Source organism: Mastigoproctus giganteus, chromosome 4 (assembly GCF_048544385.1).
Source record: "Mastigoproctus giganteus isolate SK-2022 chromosome 4, ASM4854438v1, whole genome shotgun sequence".
Taxonomy (NCBI): Eukaryota; Metazoa; Arthropoda; class Arachnida; order Uropygi; family Thelyphonidae; genus Mastigoproctus; species Mastigoproctus giganteus.
The window spans coordinates 42,760,097-42,777,073 of record NC_143578.1 but is presented as its reverse complement, the minus strand read 5'-3'; the positions used below and the strand labels follow the sequence as shown (position 1 = coordinate 42,777,073).

Genomic DNA, 16,977 nt, shown 5'->3' with positions numbered 1-16,977 from the left:
GAGGTTTAACATTGACAAAAGCAAGGTTTGCATATGGGTAGCGGTAATTCCAGAGTAACTTTTCAACTGTGTGGTACTACATTCAGGGTAGTGAAGAATTAAAAAGACCTGGGGGTAATAATACAGTCAGACATGAAATTCTCTGAACAGTGCAGACAGCTCCAGGGTCTTGTCGATGATATACAGAAACTTTACTGGCAGGGATAAGGAGGTGATTATCCCTTTGTATAAGGCCATGGTTAGGCTGCATCTTGAATACTGTATATAGGTCTGGAGGCCTCACTTGAGGAAGGATATAGATCTGCTGGAACAGGTGCAGAGAAGGGCAACCAGACGGATGATGGTAACAAAAGTGTGCTCTTACCTAGAAAGGCTTGAGTTCTGCAAACTGCAGCGACTGAGACTAGGCACCTGCAGAGAGATCTGATTGAGGTGTTTAAAGCCTTGAATGGATTAAGTAAGCTGAATGTTAAATGGTATTCTTCCACTTGCTGAGACTACACACACGAGGGGGCATAAATTCAAGTTGAGGAAGGATGGTTGCAGGACAGAGTGCGGAAGTTTGCCTTCAGCCAGTGGGTGGCTGATTGTTAGAACAGGCTTCCATCTGTTGTGGAAATGGATGGGTTGAATAAATTGAAGAATGCCTAGACAAATTCTTTGAGGGTAAGGTTTGGTGAACTTTTTTTCTTTTTTTTTTTCTGGCTGATACTATATAAGCTTGCTTTCTTGCATCATTTGCTATTACTACTACTACTACTGTTCTCACCTGGTAGTAGCATGTACCAAGATATGCCAAAGATAGCGCACTACCCCAAAAATTTTATAGTAAAATTTTTTGTTTTTTGCACAGAAAAGGATGAATTTGAAGGAAAACAAAATGCAGGAAAATTTAATCAATGCAGCAATTTAAAAAAAATAATCACTACATGTACTTAACACATACTGTGTACAGTAAAATCTCATTTTAACTAAATTTTTGCTACAGTGAAAATATTCCTAGTTTCCAGATGACTTCCCTTATTGTTAGTGCTTTGTAAGTCTTGTTTAAATGAAATGGTTCTGGTGAAAAATTTCCTCTTACCATTGGTGATATTTAAGTCTTATTTGATCTAGTAAAAAATTCAATACAATGACTTATTTTAAGTCCACTTTTGCTTAAATTTGTTGGTTCATAATGAAAGAAAAAATTTTTTGTAAGATTATGAGAACAGCATTGGTAACCAATATTGTGAATACAGTTATGGGAACATTTTCTTGAAAAAATATGTAAGTTTTAAAAAATATGGCAAAAGATTTGCAACCAGTATAGCATTCTTGCAATTTTTTCAGAAAAAAAAGGGATTATGAAATTTGGTACCTATAGTTACTTTTTTTTTCTTTATTTTTTATAGTAAATTTTTAAAGAATGCTCAAATCAATGAAAATATACAAAAAGCAAATTGGGGCAATAAAGAAATAGGCATAGTTTTTTCACAATTTCAAGCTCTTTCACTTACATTCACATCACCAGTTCACTTGATTTCCAAAACAAAGTAGCAGATTAGTAATCAAATTAAGTTTGGTGCTGGTTGAAACCATATATTTTCGACTGCACTAAACTTTAATTCCCATATTAATGAAGGGATGAAAGATAATCAAATTCAGCTTGGTGTTAGCTGAACTCACATGTTTTCAATTGAACTAAAGTTTAATTCCCATATTAATCCAGGAATAAAAAGTTTCAGGATTAAATTCAAAAATTGTTACTTTTCACATATTAACTATGATATGGACACAAATTTTATAAGAAGTAACAATACGTTGTGTTTAAAAAAATATTCCTTTTTTTAGTATGCTTATTTATTTTGTCATTTTATTTATTTATTATTGATTTTAAAGGTTGATATTTAGGTAAAATAAAGCAGAATTTATTTTAACAAATAATGATTATGTTGAATAATTTTCAGCAATATTTGTTCGAACAAAATTTTGATACAGTAAAATTATTTATGCACCCTGTGAAGTTCATTGTAATGGGATTTTACTGTATGAAGACCTACTTTAATCAGGCAAGCTGGGGGGAAAAAATGGGATGAACTTCTCACACACACACACACTCCACACTATCTTACCCATCCAAACTAAAATAGAAGCTAGAATTAAGTTTTTTGTATTTTCTATAATAAATTAGCTTTAATTTAATATATAACTAAAAGTTCAAAATTTTTGCTAAGATTTCAAATCTATAATAATACATAATTCAATTTTAATATTTAGAGGTGATTTTTTTTATTAAAAAGTAATTAAAAAATCAACTCTCACAATCAGATTTCAACTCTTCCACAATATAACACAAAGACACCAGCAAACCATTACATGCTATGCATCTAATGGAAATATGTGCTAAGATGCCCTTGCCCCAACATTATTCATACCTGTGATTTCCATTATCTTTTTACTTTTTTTTAACTATGAAATTTTATCTATTTTTGATGTGCTGTTTTCACAAATATCTATAAAATATTGCCCTTAATTTTAAGAACTGTGTTTATATGATAATAACACTAAGCAGCATTAATTAATTTACACAGTCTACTCAATTATATACTTGTTACATCAATATAAAAGAACGGTATAAAAAGTCAATGTGTGTGTGTGTGTGTGTGTGAGAGAGAGAGAGAGAGAGAGAGAGAACAAAATAATTCTCATACAGATCCCCTTACCTTTTTTCCTAACCTGACTTCTCAGTCAAATTTAATCAGATCGTTGAATTCATTTTGGTTTATAGCTATGATATGGACACAAATTTTATTAAATATTACTGACTATAATGAAATGATAAAAAAAAAACACTTACTGTCACAACCACTGGCATTTCTCCAATCCAATGTAACCCCCGCACGCCCACATTCTCGTGCATAAGCAGTAAGGGATTCACAATAGCACTTGTCTCGAGCTCGGCACTCACATGCATCTAACATACATGATCTGAAATGAATAAATTCATTTTTGAATATGCTTTATAATAATTTTTAAGTTAGTTATTTTTTTTTCCTAGTTGTATAAAACCATTAATATTTCAAAGAGTATGATCATTGAATGTAAACAGCTTTCATTAATATGGTAAGGAAATTTTATCTCAAGATAAAAATCCTCTGAGGATCAGATGTCAGTTAAAAGACGTGACCATTTCCCTCCTCTCCATTATTCCTCTCATTATTTAGGTGAGAAATTGCATCCTCCCATGTAACTTACTCCATTAATTTTTAAATGGTGAAATAAGGATGCATAGTCAAGAACCTCAGGAGAGGTTCTTGACTATGAACTAGGGGAGAGGGCGCTGACTCTCTTTAGAAAATACAGCTGCAAGTTACAGGCTCTGAAAAAAACGATAAGTGTTTGCTTTTTATTTACATAATTTGTTATTTTATATTGTACTTAATACGTAGTCTTATAGTTTTAATTACGCTGGTTATTTTTATTTTAATTTATATAAACAGTTTTTGTAGCTATACGTAATACTTTATAAAACCGTTATTTCGTTCGAATATTGCAGGCATTGTTTTTGTATATAGTGATAGGGAATTCAAATTTTTAATTGAGGTAGCTAGGTAGATCTAACGTAATTATAGAAACAGTAATACGCTTCACTGTTTCTATTAGATAGCGTGGTATTGACATTTAATTAATTTAATTTATTGATTTTATTAATTTAAAGTATCATGCCCCAAACTAGAGCAGCAAAGCAATGGGCACAAAGTGGCAGGAGTGCTGTGACTCGGGGGAGAACTGAGGGGGCCGATTCTCCAACGCATCACAGCTTAAAAAAATGTGCAACTTGTGAAATGTTTGCCGAACTATCTGGAACAGAACATGATATTGCCATGTGGGATGTCTTTGTGTGTGTGCGCGATGTAAGGAGTGTAAGGAAATCAGGCGACAACTCAGCATTGTTGTGGGCCTATATGAGAGTTTGAAGGACAGGGTGGATGCCCTCAAAAGATCTAAATTGAGGGGCCCATCAGGCTCTCAGCTGCCCACATCAACGCCAGAGCTTGCACTTGGTCATCACGCAACACAGCGGCAACCCCCAGGGCAGAATGCGCTGGTCCCTCAGGAACTAGTAGTTGTTGGAGACTCTATTGTCAGGGAAACGGGGAACATGCTATGTAAAAAGGATAGGTGGAACAGGACCAGGGTATGTCTGACAGGGACAAAGGTTGATGACGTTGTAGAGCAGATATCATCTTTTAAGGGCACAAAAGGTGATATAGTTGTACATGTTGGCACTAATGATATCAAGAGTAGGAGACCGGCAGAACTACTTAACAAGTACAGGTCACTGATGAAAAAAAGCCGTGAATTAGGGTTGAATTTGAAAGTGTCTGCAATTCTGCCCAGACACGATAGGAGGGAGTATATGATGAGAGCCTTGTCGATCAATTCGGCCCTGGAAAGATTGTGCAAGGCTCAAGGGATAGAATTTTTTTCAGCCTGGACTGCACTTGTTAACAGGAGAGACTGCTTCTACAGGGATGGGATACACTTAAATAGAAAGGGTGCAAGAATATTTGCTGATGCTATCGAGGCAATGTTGGGTGGGTCGGAAAACTGATAGTTTGGGGGGATACAAGGACTAATAGTTTAACAGTAGCCGTAGGCAGAGGTGAAGGTGATTCTTGCACAACTTCTATTAGAATAAGTAGCGACCTGGAGCGTGGGGTGTTGGGGGTTTCAGGGACGGGTGGCGGTCATCGTGGAACGGGTGGGTATATGGGATGTGTTAGGGTAACAAAAAATAGCAGTAGGAGCATGTATGCTTGCATATATACCAATGCTAGAAGTATAGTAAATAAATTTGATGAATTTGTTGGTCAAGACAGCAAAGGCGGATATTCTTGGGATATCAGAGACATGGTGTCACACTGATATAAGGAATGCCGAACTGGAATTTGGGGAGTACAATGTGTACAGAAAGGATAGACAGGATAGGAAGGGAGGAGGTGTTATGCTGTTAATTAAGAAAAACATAAAATCAAAAGAAGTGCATCCAGTTGATATAGATGAACAGTGCACTGTTGAGTCAGTTTGGTGTGACATAAGCACTGCGAAAGCAAAAATAAGAGTAGGAGTGTGTTATAGGCCTAATGACTCGAATGAGTACAATGAACAATTGTACAGAGAAATAGAGTGGGCTAGTAAATCGGAATGTCTTATAATGGGGGATTCCAACTTCCCAGATATTGACTGGAACTTGTGGGTTGGGCACTCACACACTAGTCAGACGTTTGTGGATTTATTGGATGATTGTTTTCTGTAGCAGCATGTTCGAGAGGCAACCAGAGAAAGCAATACTTTTGATCTGGTTATCAGCAGTGATCATTCATATATTAGGAATCTGCAGATAAAAGAACCACTAGGTAACAGTGATCACAGTGTACTGACGTGGGATTTACTTAAAGATTTAATTACCATCAGGGGTAAAGGAAAGGATTTTTGCTTCCGTAAAGGCGAGTACAGTGGTCTCCGACAGTTTTTAAATTCTGTACAGTGGGATCAACTGATGATGTTACCAACAGTAAATTCTAAGTGGGAAGCATTCAAGGAATTAATCGTGGATGCTACTAAAAGTTTCATACCTATTAAGAAATATTGTTCAAGGTTTAGGCCTAAATGGTTGTCAAATGAACTAATGAGACTCATAACAGAGAAGAAAAATGCATGGGATGCATACAAATTAACACGTGACACAGAAGCCTATGATAGCTACAAGTTGATCTGTAACCAAGTTACAAAGGAGGTTAGGCAGGCGAAGGCAGATTACGAGAAATCCTTGGCAAAAGATGCTAAGAAAAACAGCAAGGATTTCTTTACTTATATAAACTCTAAAAGGAAGGGGATGAATCTGATTGGTCCACTTGACATCGATGGTTTGACTGTTGATGACCCTGCTCAGATAGCAAACAAACTGAATGAATATTTTGCATCTACATTCACACATGAGGAATTATTAAGGTTTGAAAATGGCAGAAGGTTATCAAATTGCAGGATACTTAATGATTTTGTAATAACTGAGAGCAAAGTGGAAGAGAAACTGTTGAAGTTAAACGTAAGAAAAGCACCTGGGGTGGATGGGATCTATCCAGTTATATTAAAGGAGGCAGCAAAGCAACTAAGCAAACCCTTAGCCATAATTATGAGAGCATCCTTGGACTCAGGGGAGGTTCCCACGGACTGGAGATGTGCAAATGTATCCCCAATTCACAAAGGGGGATCGAAGGATGACACGAGTAATTACAGACCAGTTAGTTTAACTTCTGTTCCGGGTAAAATAATGGAGTCGCTGGTTAAAGATGCATTGCAGGATCATCTAGACAAGACTGCAGCAATAATTCAGAAACAACATGGGTTTGTTAAGGGAAAGTCTTGTCTGACAAATTTGATAGGATATTATGATGTGGTTACAAAGGAACTGGATGCAAAAAATAATTTTGATATCATATATTTGGATTTCAGGAAAGCTTTTGACACTGTTGCGCATGGAAGACTATTGTACAAATTGGAGCAGAATGATATTAAGGGTAAGTTGCTACAATGAATAAAAGGATGGTTAAGTGGGAGAAGACAGAGGGTGGTAATCAATGGGTAAAATAATGGAGTCGCTGGTTAAAGATGCATTGCAGGATCATCTAGATCACTAATAACTAATGTTATTAGTGGAGTCCCACAGGGTTCGGTGTTGGGTCCACTGTTGTTTTGTATATTTATCAATGATATTGATGAAGGCATATCAGGCTTAGTGTCGAAGTTTGCAGATGATACAAAGGTTGGCAGGGTTGTTAATGACAGTAATGGCAGTGTGCTACTGCAACAGGATCTAGATAATTTGGGCAGATGGGCTAAGAAGTGGCAACTGAAGTTTAACCTTGACAAATGCAAAGTACTGCATATGGGTAGAAGTAACCCCAGAGAAACATACCAACTGTGTGGTACTACACTTAAGGTGGTAGAAAATGAAAAAGACCTGGGAGTAATTGTGCAGGCAGATATGAAGTTTTCTGAGCAGTGCAGACAGGCTGCCAGGGCAGGTCATGGGGTTTTGTTAATGATATATAGGAATTTTGATAGCGGGGAAAAGGAGGTGATTATCCCTCTGTATAAGGCAATGGTCAGGCCACGCCTTGAGTACTGCGTACAGGTCTGGAGGCCTCATTTTAGGAAGGATGTAGATTTACTTGAGCATGTACAGAGAAGGGCAACAAGATTGGTGAGGGGAATGAAGGGATCCTCTTATCAAGAGAGGCTTAAGTTCTGCAAATTGCAGTGGCTGGAGACTAGGCACCTGCGCGGTGATCTGATTGAGGTGTATAAGGACTTGAATGGGTTCAACACGCTGAATTCTGATGGGATCCTTCCACTTGTTTAGATTACGAACCTAAGGGGGCATAAATTCAAATTAAGAAAAGACAGATGTAGATCAGATGTGTGGAAATTTGCCTTTAGCCAGCGGGTGGTTAATTGCTGGAACAAACTTCCATCTGTCGTTGTGGAAGTTGATAGTTTGAATAAATTTAAGGAGGAACTGGACAGGCATTTGGAGGGAATGGTGTGATTTTTTTTTTTGCTGATGCTGCATAAGCTCATACATTTGCGTTCTTGCATCACATGCCACCACCACTACTACTACTACTACTTATGATTCCCAGGGTTTGGAGCTTGGACTGCTCAAGATTAGGCATTCCCCCAAAAATGGAATAATTACATCCCCCGTTAGCGGTCATAAATCAGACCATCCACGTGTTTGAGGCTCCTACCCCTCACAGATGTCTCCTGTCCCTACTATCTTGGTTTAGGGGGAATGTCAAACAGTACTACCCTAAAAACAAGCTTCCTAGACAATCCCAAATAACAGAAATTACTATCTTCTGCCAACCCCCCCACACACTCTTGAAACCAAAGTATTCATCTATAAGTTGACATGCAGAGTACCACAATACTTATGTAAGCCATTCTTATAGAAACCCTAAATACCTTGTAAAATACCACATGGGATAGACTAATGGAAACAGCAATGGGGCCTTTCATGCAAATTATGAGAGCCACATTTTTGACCCCCAGAGTTTTTTTGATCCCCATCTTGAAACCTGGAATTCCAACTGATCAATAATCAGTTGGAATTCCATCTTGTATTCAACTGGTTATTAATCATCTTGTATTCTTCAACAGACTTCTAAGCACTTTCTTAGAGCTCTATTTCTTAATCTTCTCTCTATTCCCTCAAAGCAAATCCATTTCTTTGAAAAAATGGACTAGCTAAACCAGCAGTTTCCTGGCAGACAGAACAGTACTACATCATCTGGTTGAATTTCACCAACATTATGAATATTACCTGCACATTCTGATCACATTTTTTACCAACAACCATGTGTGCAATGCTATTTCTTCCCACAAATCTGCAATTTTGTTGATAGTCTTTAGGATATAGTAATCCTTCTAAAACTATTTCATGGTCAGCCTTATTCTAATCTATGGCCATAAGAGTCTGCTCGAATGTGCAGAAATGGTAGTAGTTTTAAAAATTAGACATGACTACTTGGTCCATTGGCTGGATTAACGATGTCATTTTTGGTGGCATAAACAAATAAATTTAACATTAGTTAATTGCTTGTCTATATCATACAGATGGCATAATTCATTATTCGATAAAATCAAAATTTTAAAATTCTGATTTTCCTTGATACACCAAATGTTTTAAATTCTGAAATGGTGCATGCAGAAACCCAATCTCAAACCAAATAGACTATCATCCAACATTTTCTGTAGAAATGCCAATGTACAGGATGGATTAGGAGTTTAAACTTCAGTTCTTCTGCTGCATTGCTACCAAAAAGATATGTAAGCCTACCTTTGCTAATTCTGAGATCTGGGGCAGTTTTCTGGGCTTTGGTGATACAGATTTTGCAGAGATGACACATCTAAAATAATTCAATCTCATCCACATTACAAACTTGCTTTGGAGAATACTCACTCAGAACTGATCTCAGTTGAATGATTGCCTTCTACTTTTTTTTTAATGCCAACAATATCTCCACTTGCTGCTTCCTTTCAGAGTGATATTGTGAAGATCAATGTGAAGCTTGTCTCCCTCAAACTAGCTTTGGCTGGCTTCAAAAGTCTCATTTTTTTGTGCATTCCAGCTTTGAATGCAGGCCTCTGAATAAGCTGTTTGTGTTGGAAAGAATAAGCATTATGCTTGAAAGCATTTTCATTGATCTGGTCTTAAATCCAAATGGAGAGTAGACTCCATTTTTTACCAGAAGCCTACTTTTGTTGCAGATCACCTGCTTTGCAATTGCTGGAGTTGTATTTTTGGCACTTTTTCCTTATTTTTGCAGCATTGTAGCAATGCTGCTCTTATTCCCTTACTGTGACACATGCTACCTATCAGAAAAATGACTGAGGATTCTCAACAAAAAAGTGACAACTTAATTTTAACAACACAAAATGTAATGTCATATTTTTCAAGGATGCAACTTCAAAACAATGCAAACCAAACTGATATAAATCCAGGTACTGGCATACCTATACATACATATGCAGAGAAGAGCAGTTCAAATCCATGCTCCCCCAACAAATTAATGTTTCTTTCTTTGTAAAATATGCAGGAATTAAAAATATAATCAATTTATTCTAACACTGCAGTGAGATTTCAAATAATTTTCAATCTTTAAAAGGAAGTTGAGATTTGCTTCAGAAACTTTCAAACTTCAATTTGCTACAGTATATATTTAGTTAATTTCTTTCTTTATTCAGGAAAAATCTAAAAAAGAAATATTTCTCAGTTGCTCCATACTATACTCCATTATCGTATCTAAACAGTTTTATCACATAAGAGATACTTAAATACTGATTTCTTTGCCAAATGTATTAAGAAATACAATATCCTTCTGTCAAACAAAGGTAAAAATCTTTTTCTAAATCAAACTGTATTCATCTTATGTTCCATCCTTCACCTACAGTGAAATATGAAATCATTCCATTTCACAATTACCCTAATTGACATTAAAATGATGATGAAATATAGGACCTTCTCGTCCTTTTTTGTGTTTTTGTGTCCAGTAAGACTTAAATCACTCAGTAATACAATGGGCTTAAGCACAAAAAAAAAATCCTTAGCACCAAGTTGCCTTTGTATTGTACTACTTTCAAGCAACTAGCATCACCTACAGATTAAACTGCCATTTATTGAAAAAAGTGAAGCACTACTATTTGGCAGCCTGTTTAATAATTTAGCAGTCCTCCTTCAAATAGTGGGCATTCTCCAGTGAAAAAATCCCTGACAAAAGCAGCCAGAAGTCATTCAGTGTGAGTATCATGCAATATGGAAAGTTAAAGCTTCAAAATTATAAAATAGCTATCATTATTTGAGCCTCTTTAAAATGATAAAAAGTAGTTTAGAGTTAAGGCTGCTGCATTAAATAGGTATGCCAGTGTTAGTCACAAAAACACAAGGGTGAAAAAGTCATCCTACTTTTCATCATTTTGAAAGACCAAAACAGCAATACCAATTTTAAAATTCATGTACTACACAGCAGTTCACTGAGCAGCTTCTCTACTAGGAAATTTGTCAGAAAGTTTTCATTAGAGACTATCTGCTATCTAATGAAGAACCAGAAAGTTCAAAACAGGCTACTATAGTATTCCATCTTTTAACTAAATAGCAGATTAACCTTTTCGGAATGCCATTTGATTGAAAGTATTGATATCAAAAGTATTAAGGTAGTTAAGACAAAGTTTGTTCTGCAATGAGCAATAAAACTATACACATTGCATTAAGAAATTTAATGTCTGCTGACTGAAAGACACAAACAGTTAGACAGCCCTCTTGCTTTTCATAATTTGGAAAGGACAAAATAGCATTATAGCATTTAGTTATTTTATAATTAAATGTTTAAACTAATTCATTAAAAAAAACAGTCCTAATATTGCCCTTAACAAGTAGCTAGTGGATGGATTTTGTTGGATAAATTATTAGAATTTCATTTTAATAATTATTCATACTAATATTGTATAAAGTAAATAACTCCAAAAAGCAATAACTTTCTAAAAAGCGGAATACCTAAAATATGGAAGTGCAGCAACAACAAGATGGCAAGGCCGAAAAAGAGCCGATTTCAGGATATTGCATTCCTTAATAGCCCTTATCCGTGTTTCCCAGTTCTTTCGACAAACAGATTCGCCAAGAACAGGCTGTGGACGTGAACACCTTTTCATTCTTCCAACCTACCAAATTAAAAAACATTCTCAGATATCCATGAAAGACAATGATATACAAATTGCAACAACTAGTATTAAAAAAGGTAGATCCTATGGTCATTGAAACTTTAAATTAGAATTTCTATATTAACGAAGTAAACGATTTCATTGCCGTGGAAAATATTTCATAAAAAAACAGTTTTGGTTCTGATGGAAATAAGTTAATTAACCCTTTTGATATCTGCACAAAAACTTTATTAAAAATTAGTTAATTAGTTAACTATTTACTAATTTTTAATAAACCAAGGAAGAGAATTTTTCATGAAGGGTATTAAGTTACAACTAAGTAAACAGAGGAGCATAAAAGTTTGTTTTAGAGCTCAAAATTTCACAAAAGGTTAATCAAATGGCAACATGTTATTAAGGAAGAATTAAACAGTCTGAAAATTGCTTCGTTTTAAAGTGACATCTTAAATCTGAAGTGCAAAAATCAGATTTCTAATTAATTTCATTTAAAGCATGACTGGAGATCTTTCAGTTAAAATTTTAAAGAACTGAATATTGTCTATATTATATTAATACACAATGTATAATAAAATAAATTGCCACAATGTTGTGAAATTTTCCCTTTTTTGTCATGCTATTTCATAAAAGAAAACTGGTATTGATTATTTCTTCAGGGAACTATTATTTTTTTGCTGATGCTGTTATGAACTTGCTTCCTTGCATCGTTTGACTACTAATCATTACCTAGGTGTGATAAACTATAAAAGCAATACTAAAAATCCTCATATTTAAAAATGCTTACAAAATGTAAATAAAAAATCTTGCCTATTTTTAACAAATAGTATCTTGTAGCTGAATTTTCCACTTAGCTAACACTAATACTATCATTACCGACTGCTATCTCATTACTGTTTTCCTTGTCTCGTTAATTTATATCCTAGACAGCAATGGCAAACCATCAGTACTGATGCCAAACTTGGCACCAGCTAAGGATTTCACTGGCACCCAGGACCACAGTAACAGGTCTGGAAAAGGCTACATCCAGCAAAATGAAAAAATTAATATGGTAATACCGAGACCTTTTATTGAATTGGGAGGAAAGCATTTAACTGTTTCTATTTAGGTGCTTCAAAGCCTTAGCATGGTTCTGTTGGCACTATTAAATAGCACCCATTTTATTAAAATCAAAATTGAAATGCATAGCTTATAACCAATTAATACCAAATCCTTATAGTAGTAACAAACTCTGAAATCTAGCATATTTCTAAATCCAATTAAAAGATTTTTGAGTGAACCAAAACTTGGCCTGAACTGATTTTGTAAAATTGTATTTGAAAAACAAAAAATTACAGAAAAGTGGTTCAGTTTCTTTTTTTAATATTATGACAGATCTCTCAAAGACCTGTTACACCTTTAAAATGAGTTCCTTGATATTACCTTACTTCAAATAAATGGCACTTCCCTATCTCAATAGAACAGTGCCATATTTTTAATGAAACACTAAGTTTGTGCCAAAAAAGGCTTAGTGCTCATCTATTAATAACTTAGCAGTTATCAATACATGAGTAAATATTAATCTTTCTGAGGTATGCATGCGCAGAATTGAAGAGAAAAAGAGAATTTAAGAACAAAAATAAAGCAACAAATATCTATTTTACATGACTACACTTACTCTCCAAGAATTTCCAAAATCATCGGGACTTGAAACTACATTTCCTTTTCTAGTAACAAAGTCATCATTAGGATTTCCATTATAATTACCACAAAGTCCACACAGTTTGTTTTTGAAGTGAGATGGAGCTGATACCTCCAAGAAACTGTCACCATCCCACAGCACTTTGATACCTTTGAGATAAAAAGCCTTCAGTCAATATGTAATGTAAAAATTTATTAACCAAGTTACTCAAAATATAAAGTTCAAGAAACAAAAAAATTAAAGTAGTTCCCACTGAATGGGAATTATAATGTTAATAGTTGCTCATTTTAACATAGCAAGTAACACCGTTAAACTGATTAACATACAAGTCAGATGATATAGTACACTGACATGTCCCAATTAACAACACATAAACCTTCCTATTTCTCTTGCAACCTTTCCATTTCGGACAAGGAACCCACAATTTGGATCGTGTAAATTCGTTGCAAGACAATTCCTTGTAAGCGACAATTCGGTGCGTTACAGTTCTATGTGCAAGACAATTTGGGAATGACATTTTGCTGTATGTGACCAATTGGTGTATGACAATTTAGTGAAAGACAATTGGTGGCTATGACAATTCAGTAAGTTTTTGGGAAAATTCAACATATGGCAAAGCAAGACAGAAAATGAAAACTTTTAACATGCTGTACTATAAATGGTGAATTTAGCAATCACAATACCATTCTTGATATTTTATATTTTTGATGGAATCTACTATCCATCTCCATTGTTTTCAATGCACATTCTACTTTTTTTTTAGAAGACCCTGTTAAAAAAGTGCCACAGACAGGTTAAAGATTGGGATCCAAGAGAACCTTGTCTGCACTTTATTTTGACTTCTGTTTGTTTGTTTGTTTTATAGAGTTTTATGGCGCATTAGCATCTAAGGCTATAATGCGCACTTCTGTAAGTTGCCCTTTTTAGGCAAACACACATAATGTGCATCTTCTGATGTTAGGGTTACAACCTGTACTATAGTTTTTATTGAAAGGAGTTAATGGTAGACTAGTACAACAAATGGATTAAGGGCAGGCTATTAAGCTTTTCTTTAAACTGTGTAGGGGTCAGAATTAGAGTCTACATCCCTTACATGGAAAAGCTGTCTGGCAAAGTGGCATTTTCACCAGAGCCTGTGGCAGTTCCTGACAATCCTGAATAAAGGATGGTACAATGGTCTATTCCTTTTAACCGGGTTTATACACCCATAATTTTCTTTTAACTTCCCAACACTCAACCAATTCAAGCTTCTGGAAAAGCAGACTTCAACTGAGGAGGCATGTTAAAAAAATTAATAAACAATCTTATCTGGATTAAAAAAAATTAATAAACAATCTTATCTGGATTTAAAAAAATTAATAAACAAACTTATCTGGATTAAAGATGTTACAATGTGTACAGAGTCATAGTCATGCACTCACTTTCCAACCTGCCTATTAGAACAATCAGCACAAATCCCTTTATATAAAATAAATGGATAAAAAATATATTACTTTCTTTTTCTAAATTTCAGCATTCCTCCTTTGAGTTTCCAAACTTTGTTTCCTAAACATTTCACTTCATTGATTTTGTTAATTTCTGATCTCTGTGTGATACACCAAATTGTCATACTCACTGAACTATCATAGCCACAAATTGTCTTTCACCAAATTGTCTCATACACCAAACTGTCACATACAATGAAAAATCTTTCCTATCCCTCGTCTACCAATATTTAATAAATAAAATATTTATGCTTATTCACTATGCAGCCAAAGCCAGAACAGTTTATATCATTGTAACCTGGGATATCTTTTATCCCATTTGATGCCCCTGACATGGAATTTTTTGGGGAGGGCATCTTTTTTAATTAACATTGTAACTTCATTTGTAAAGAGCTCTATACTGTGCTAATATAGACGCATTAAAAATTCACAGTAAAGTAATATTGACTGCATACTATCAATGGTTAATATACTGGTATGCAAAACTTAAGGACCAACACTATTTCTAAAGGTTACAACCATAAAATCTTTACTTAAGATACTCTTTACTGATGAGAGTAGATTCAGTCTCAGCAGTGATTCTGGATGTCAGCTAATCTGGCAAGAGGTTGGCACACAGTATCACCCGCAAACATCACTGTAAGGGATCGATATGGCGGTCGAGGTGTTCTCATTTGGGGAGGCGTTATCTTGGATGGACATACACAACTCCAGATACTGGAAGGTGATACTGTAACTAGTGCACTCTATTGTACTGAGGTAATCCTTCCCCCGTGCATCTGTTCCAAGGTGCCACTGGCCCCGAGTTCGTGTTTATGGATGATAACGCCACACCCCATCACGCTGCAGCTGTTGATATGCTTTTGGAAAGTTAGGATATTGTTCATATGGATTGGCCTGCCCGTTTCTCCCCCATCTAAATCCCATCGAACACATATGGGATGCTCTGGGGAGATGCCTAGCAGCATGTCCAAACCCACCAGAAAATGTTCACCAGCTGAAGGTGGCACTGACAGAGGAATGGACGATATTACTGCAAGAACTTATCAACATCATTGTTCTAAGTATGGACAGGCAGTGCAAAGCCTGCATCGACATTAGGGGTGGCCATATCTCCTACTGAGAACCACCTCTTCCCTTTGTTCCATCTTTGGCAGTGATGCAGCTGTATCATGGCAGCCAGTGCTATGTTGCCATTTTTGAATAAAATTCCTCTGTACCGTTTTGTTTCCATTGTTGTGTCGGTGTTGTTTCCTTCATTTCTGTACCTCATGAGGTTCCTTTGGTATGCTTTTTCCATATCCAGGCCACTCCTATGAGAAATTACAGGTGAAAACCTGACTAATCCTTAAATTTTGCACACCAGTGTACAACCATTCCCATAACCCTTTCTTAGATGCCAAAGAGATTCTGTGTTAGATCATCCCACATTCCTGAATGAATATAATTTTAAGCACATCTTCCACATTATCAATACTGTTAAACAAACTGAACTTCAAAATTAATAATGCCTATTCTTTTGGTAATTCAAATTTTTTTTAGTAAAAAAATATCATCTAAAATGAACTTATAGAATGATAAATATATTTTTCTTTACTATGTGAGATTGAATCAAGGGATTTATTCCCTTATGCCCCACCTGTGGGGGGGTTGAATTATCTTGTATGAGGTATTTGTTTCAATTTTCTTGTTGATAAAGCAATAACTACTTCTTAACAAGTTCTTTGATCTACAATCATTTATTATTTAAATAAGTATTGTATTGTATCATTTCCAATAATAATAATGGACATTAAAACTTATATGTATACATAAGGCATCCATAAAATATCTGAATGATTTCATTTTGGAATGCACCCAAAAGGTCCAGACCACTCCATCCCACAAAACCAAGAGAAATATGTTGGATTTAAACAAATAGTTTAAAGCAGTGGCATGCAACCTTTTTTTTTTTTTTTTTTTTTTTTTTTTTGACTATAGGACCAAAACAGATAAAACATTGATCGCAGGCTTTACGGGAAGGAATCACAGGCTGCAGCAAGAATTACTCATGTTTTACAATATAAATTTAATTTTTGTTACCAATAAAAATATTGATATATATTTGCTATAAATATCTTTATATTTATAGTTATTGTTTTTTTTACATTTAATACAGTACTTAAAGATGAAAATCCAACAATTATTATATAATACTAATACCATTCTTAGTAAGCATATGCTTACAACATTTTTAAATACTGAGAAAGATACAAAAAAAGCAATAAAGAAAAGTAGAATAATACTAAGGGATATTTTTAAAAATCTATGTGAAACTATTTGGTGACATGCTAGTTTTAAAACTTTTTTTAAAGTAGTTTTAAACTCGGGGGAGGGGGGCACTTAACACTTTAGGCTGCCTAGATGACCTGGGCCGCTCATCTCTAGTTTAGAGGATAAATTATGAAACAGATATTTATCCTCCTAAAATTTTTAACCCTTCGGGTGGTAGTTAGACTAGCTAGTCAACTATCTACTTTTGCCGTCCTCTCCCACAATAGGCGGTTCCAGCAC

The 16,977-nt window shown here is 35.1% G+C and overlaps 1 protein-coding gene across 1 annotated transcript in view; it reads right to left on the bottom strand.

Annotated features, from left to right (window-relative positions):
• The window catches only part of cv-2 (crosveinless 2-secreting protein), a 111,670-nt gene that overhangs the window by 7,821 nt on the left and 86,872 nt on the right, over positions 1 to 16,977 (bottom strand). Inside the window, exons 13-15 of the mRNA XM_090371510.1 lie at positions 12,917 to 13,089; positions 11,102 to 11,265; positions 2,840 to 2,970 (exon numbers count right to left, since the gene is read on the bottom strand). Coding sequence (XP_090227636.1) covers positions 2,840 to 2,970; positions 11,102 to 11,265; positions 12,917 to 13,089 — 468 coding nt within the window. The remainder of the gene's footprint in view (positions 1 to 2,839; positions 2,971 to 11,101; positions 11,266 to 12,916; positions 13,090 to 16,977) is intronic.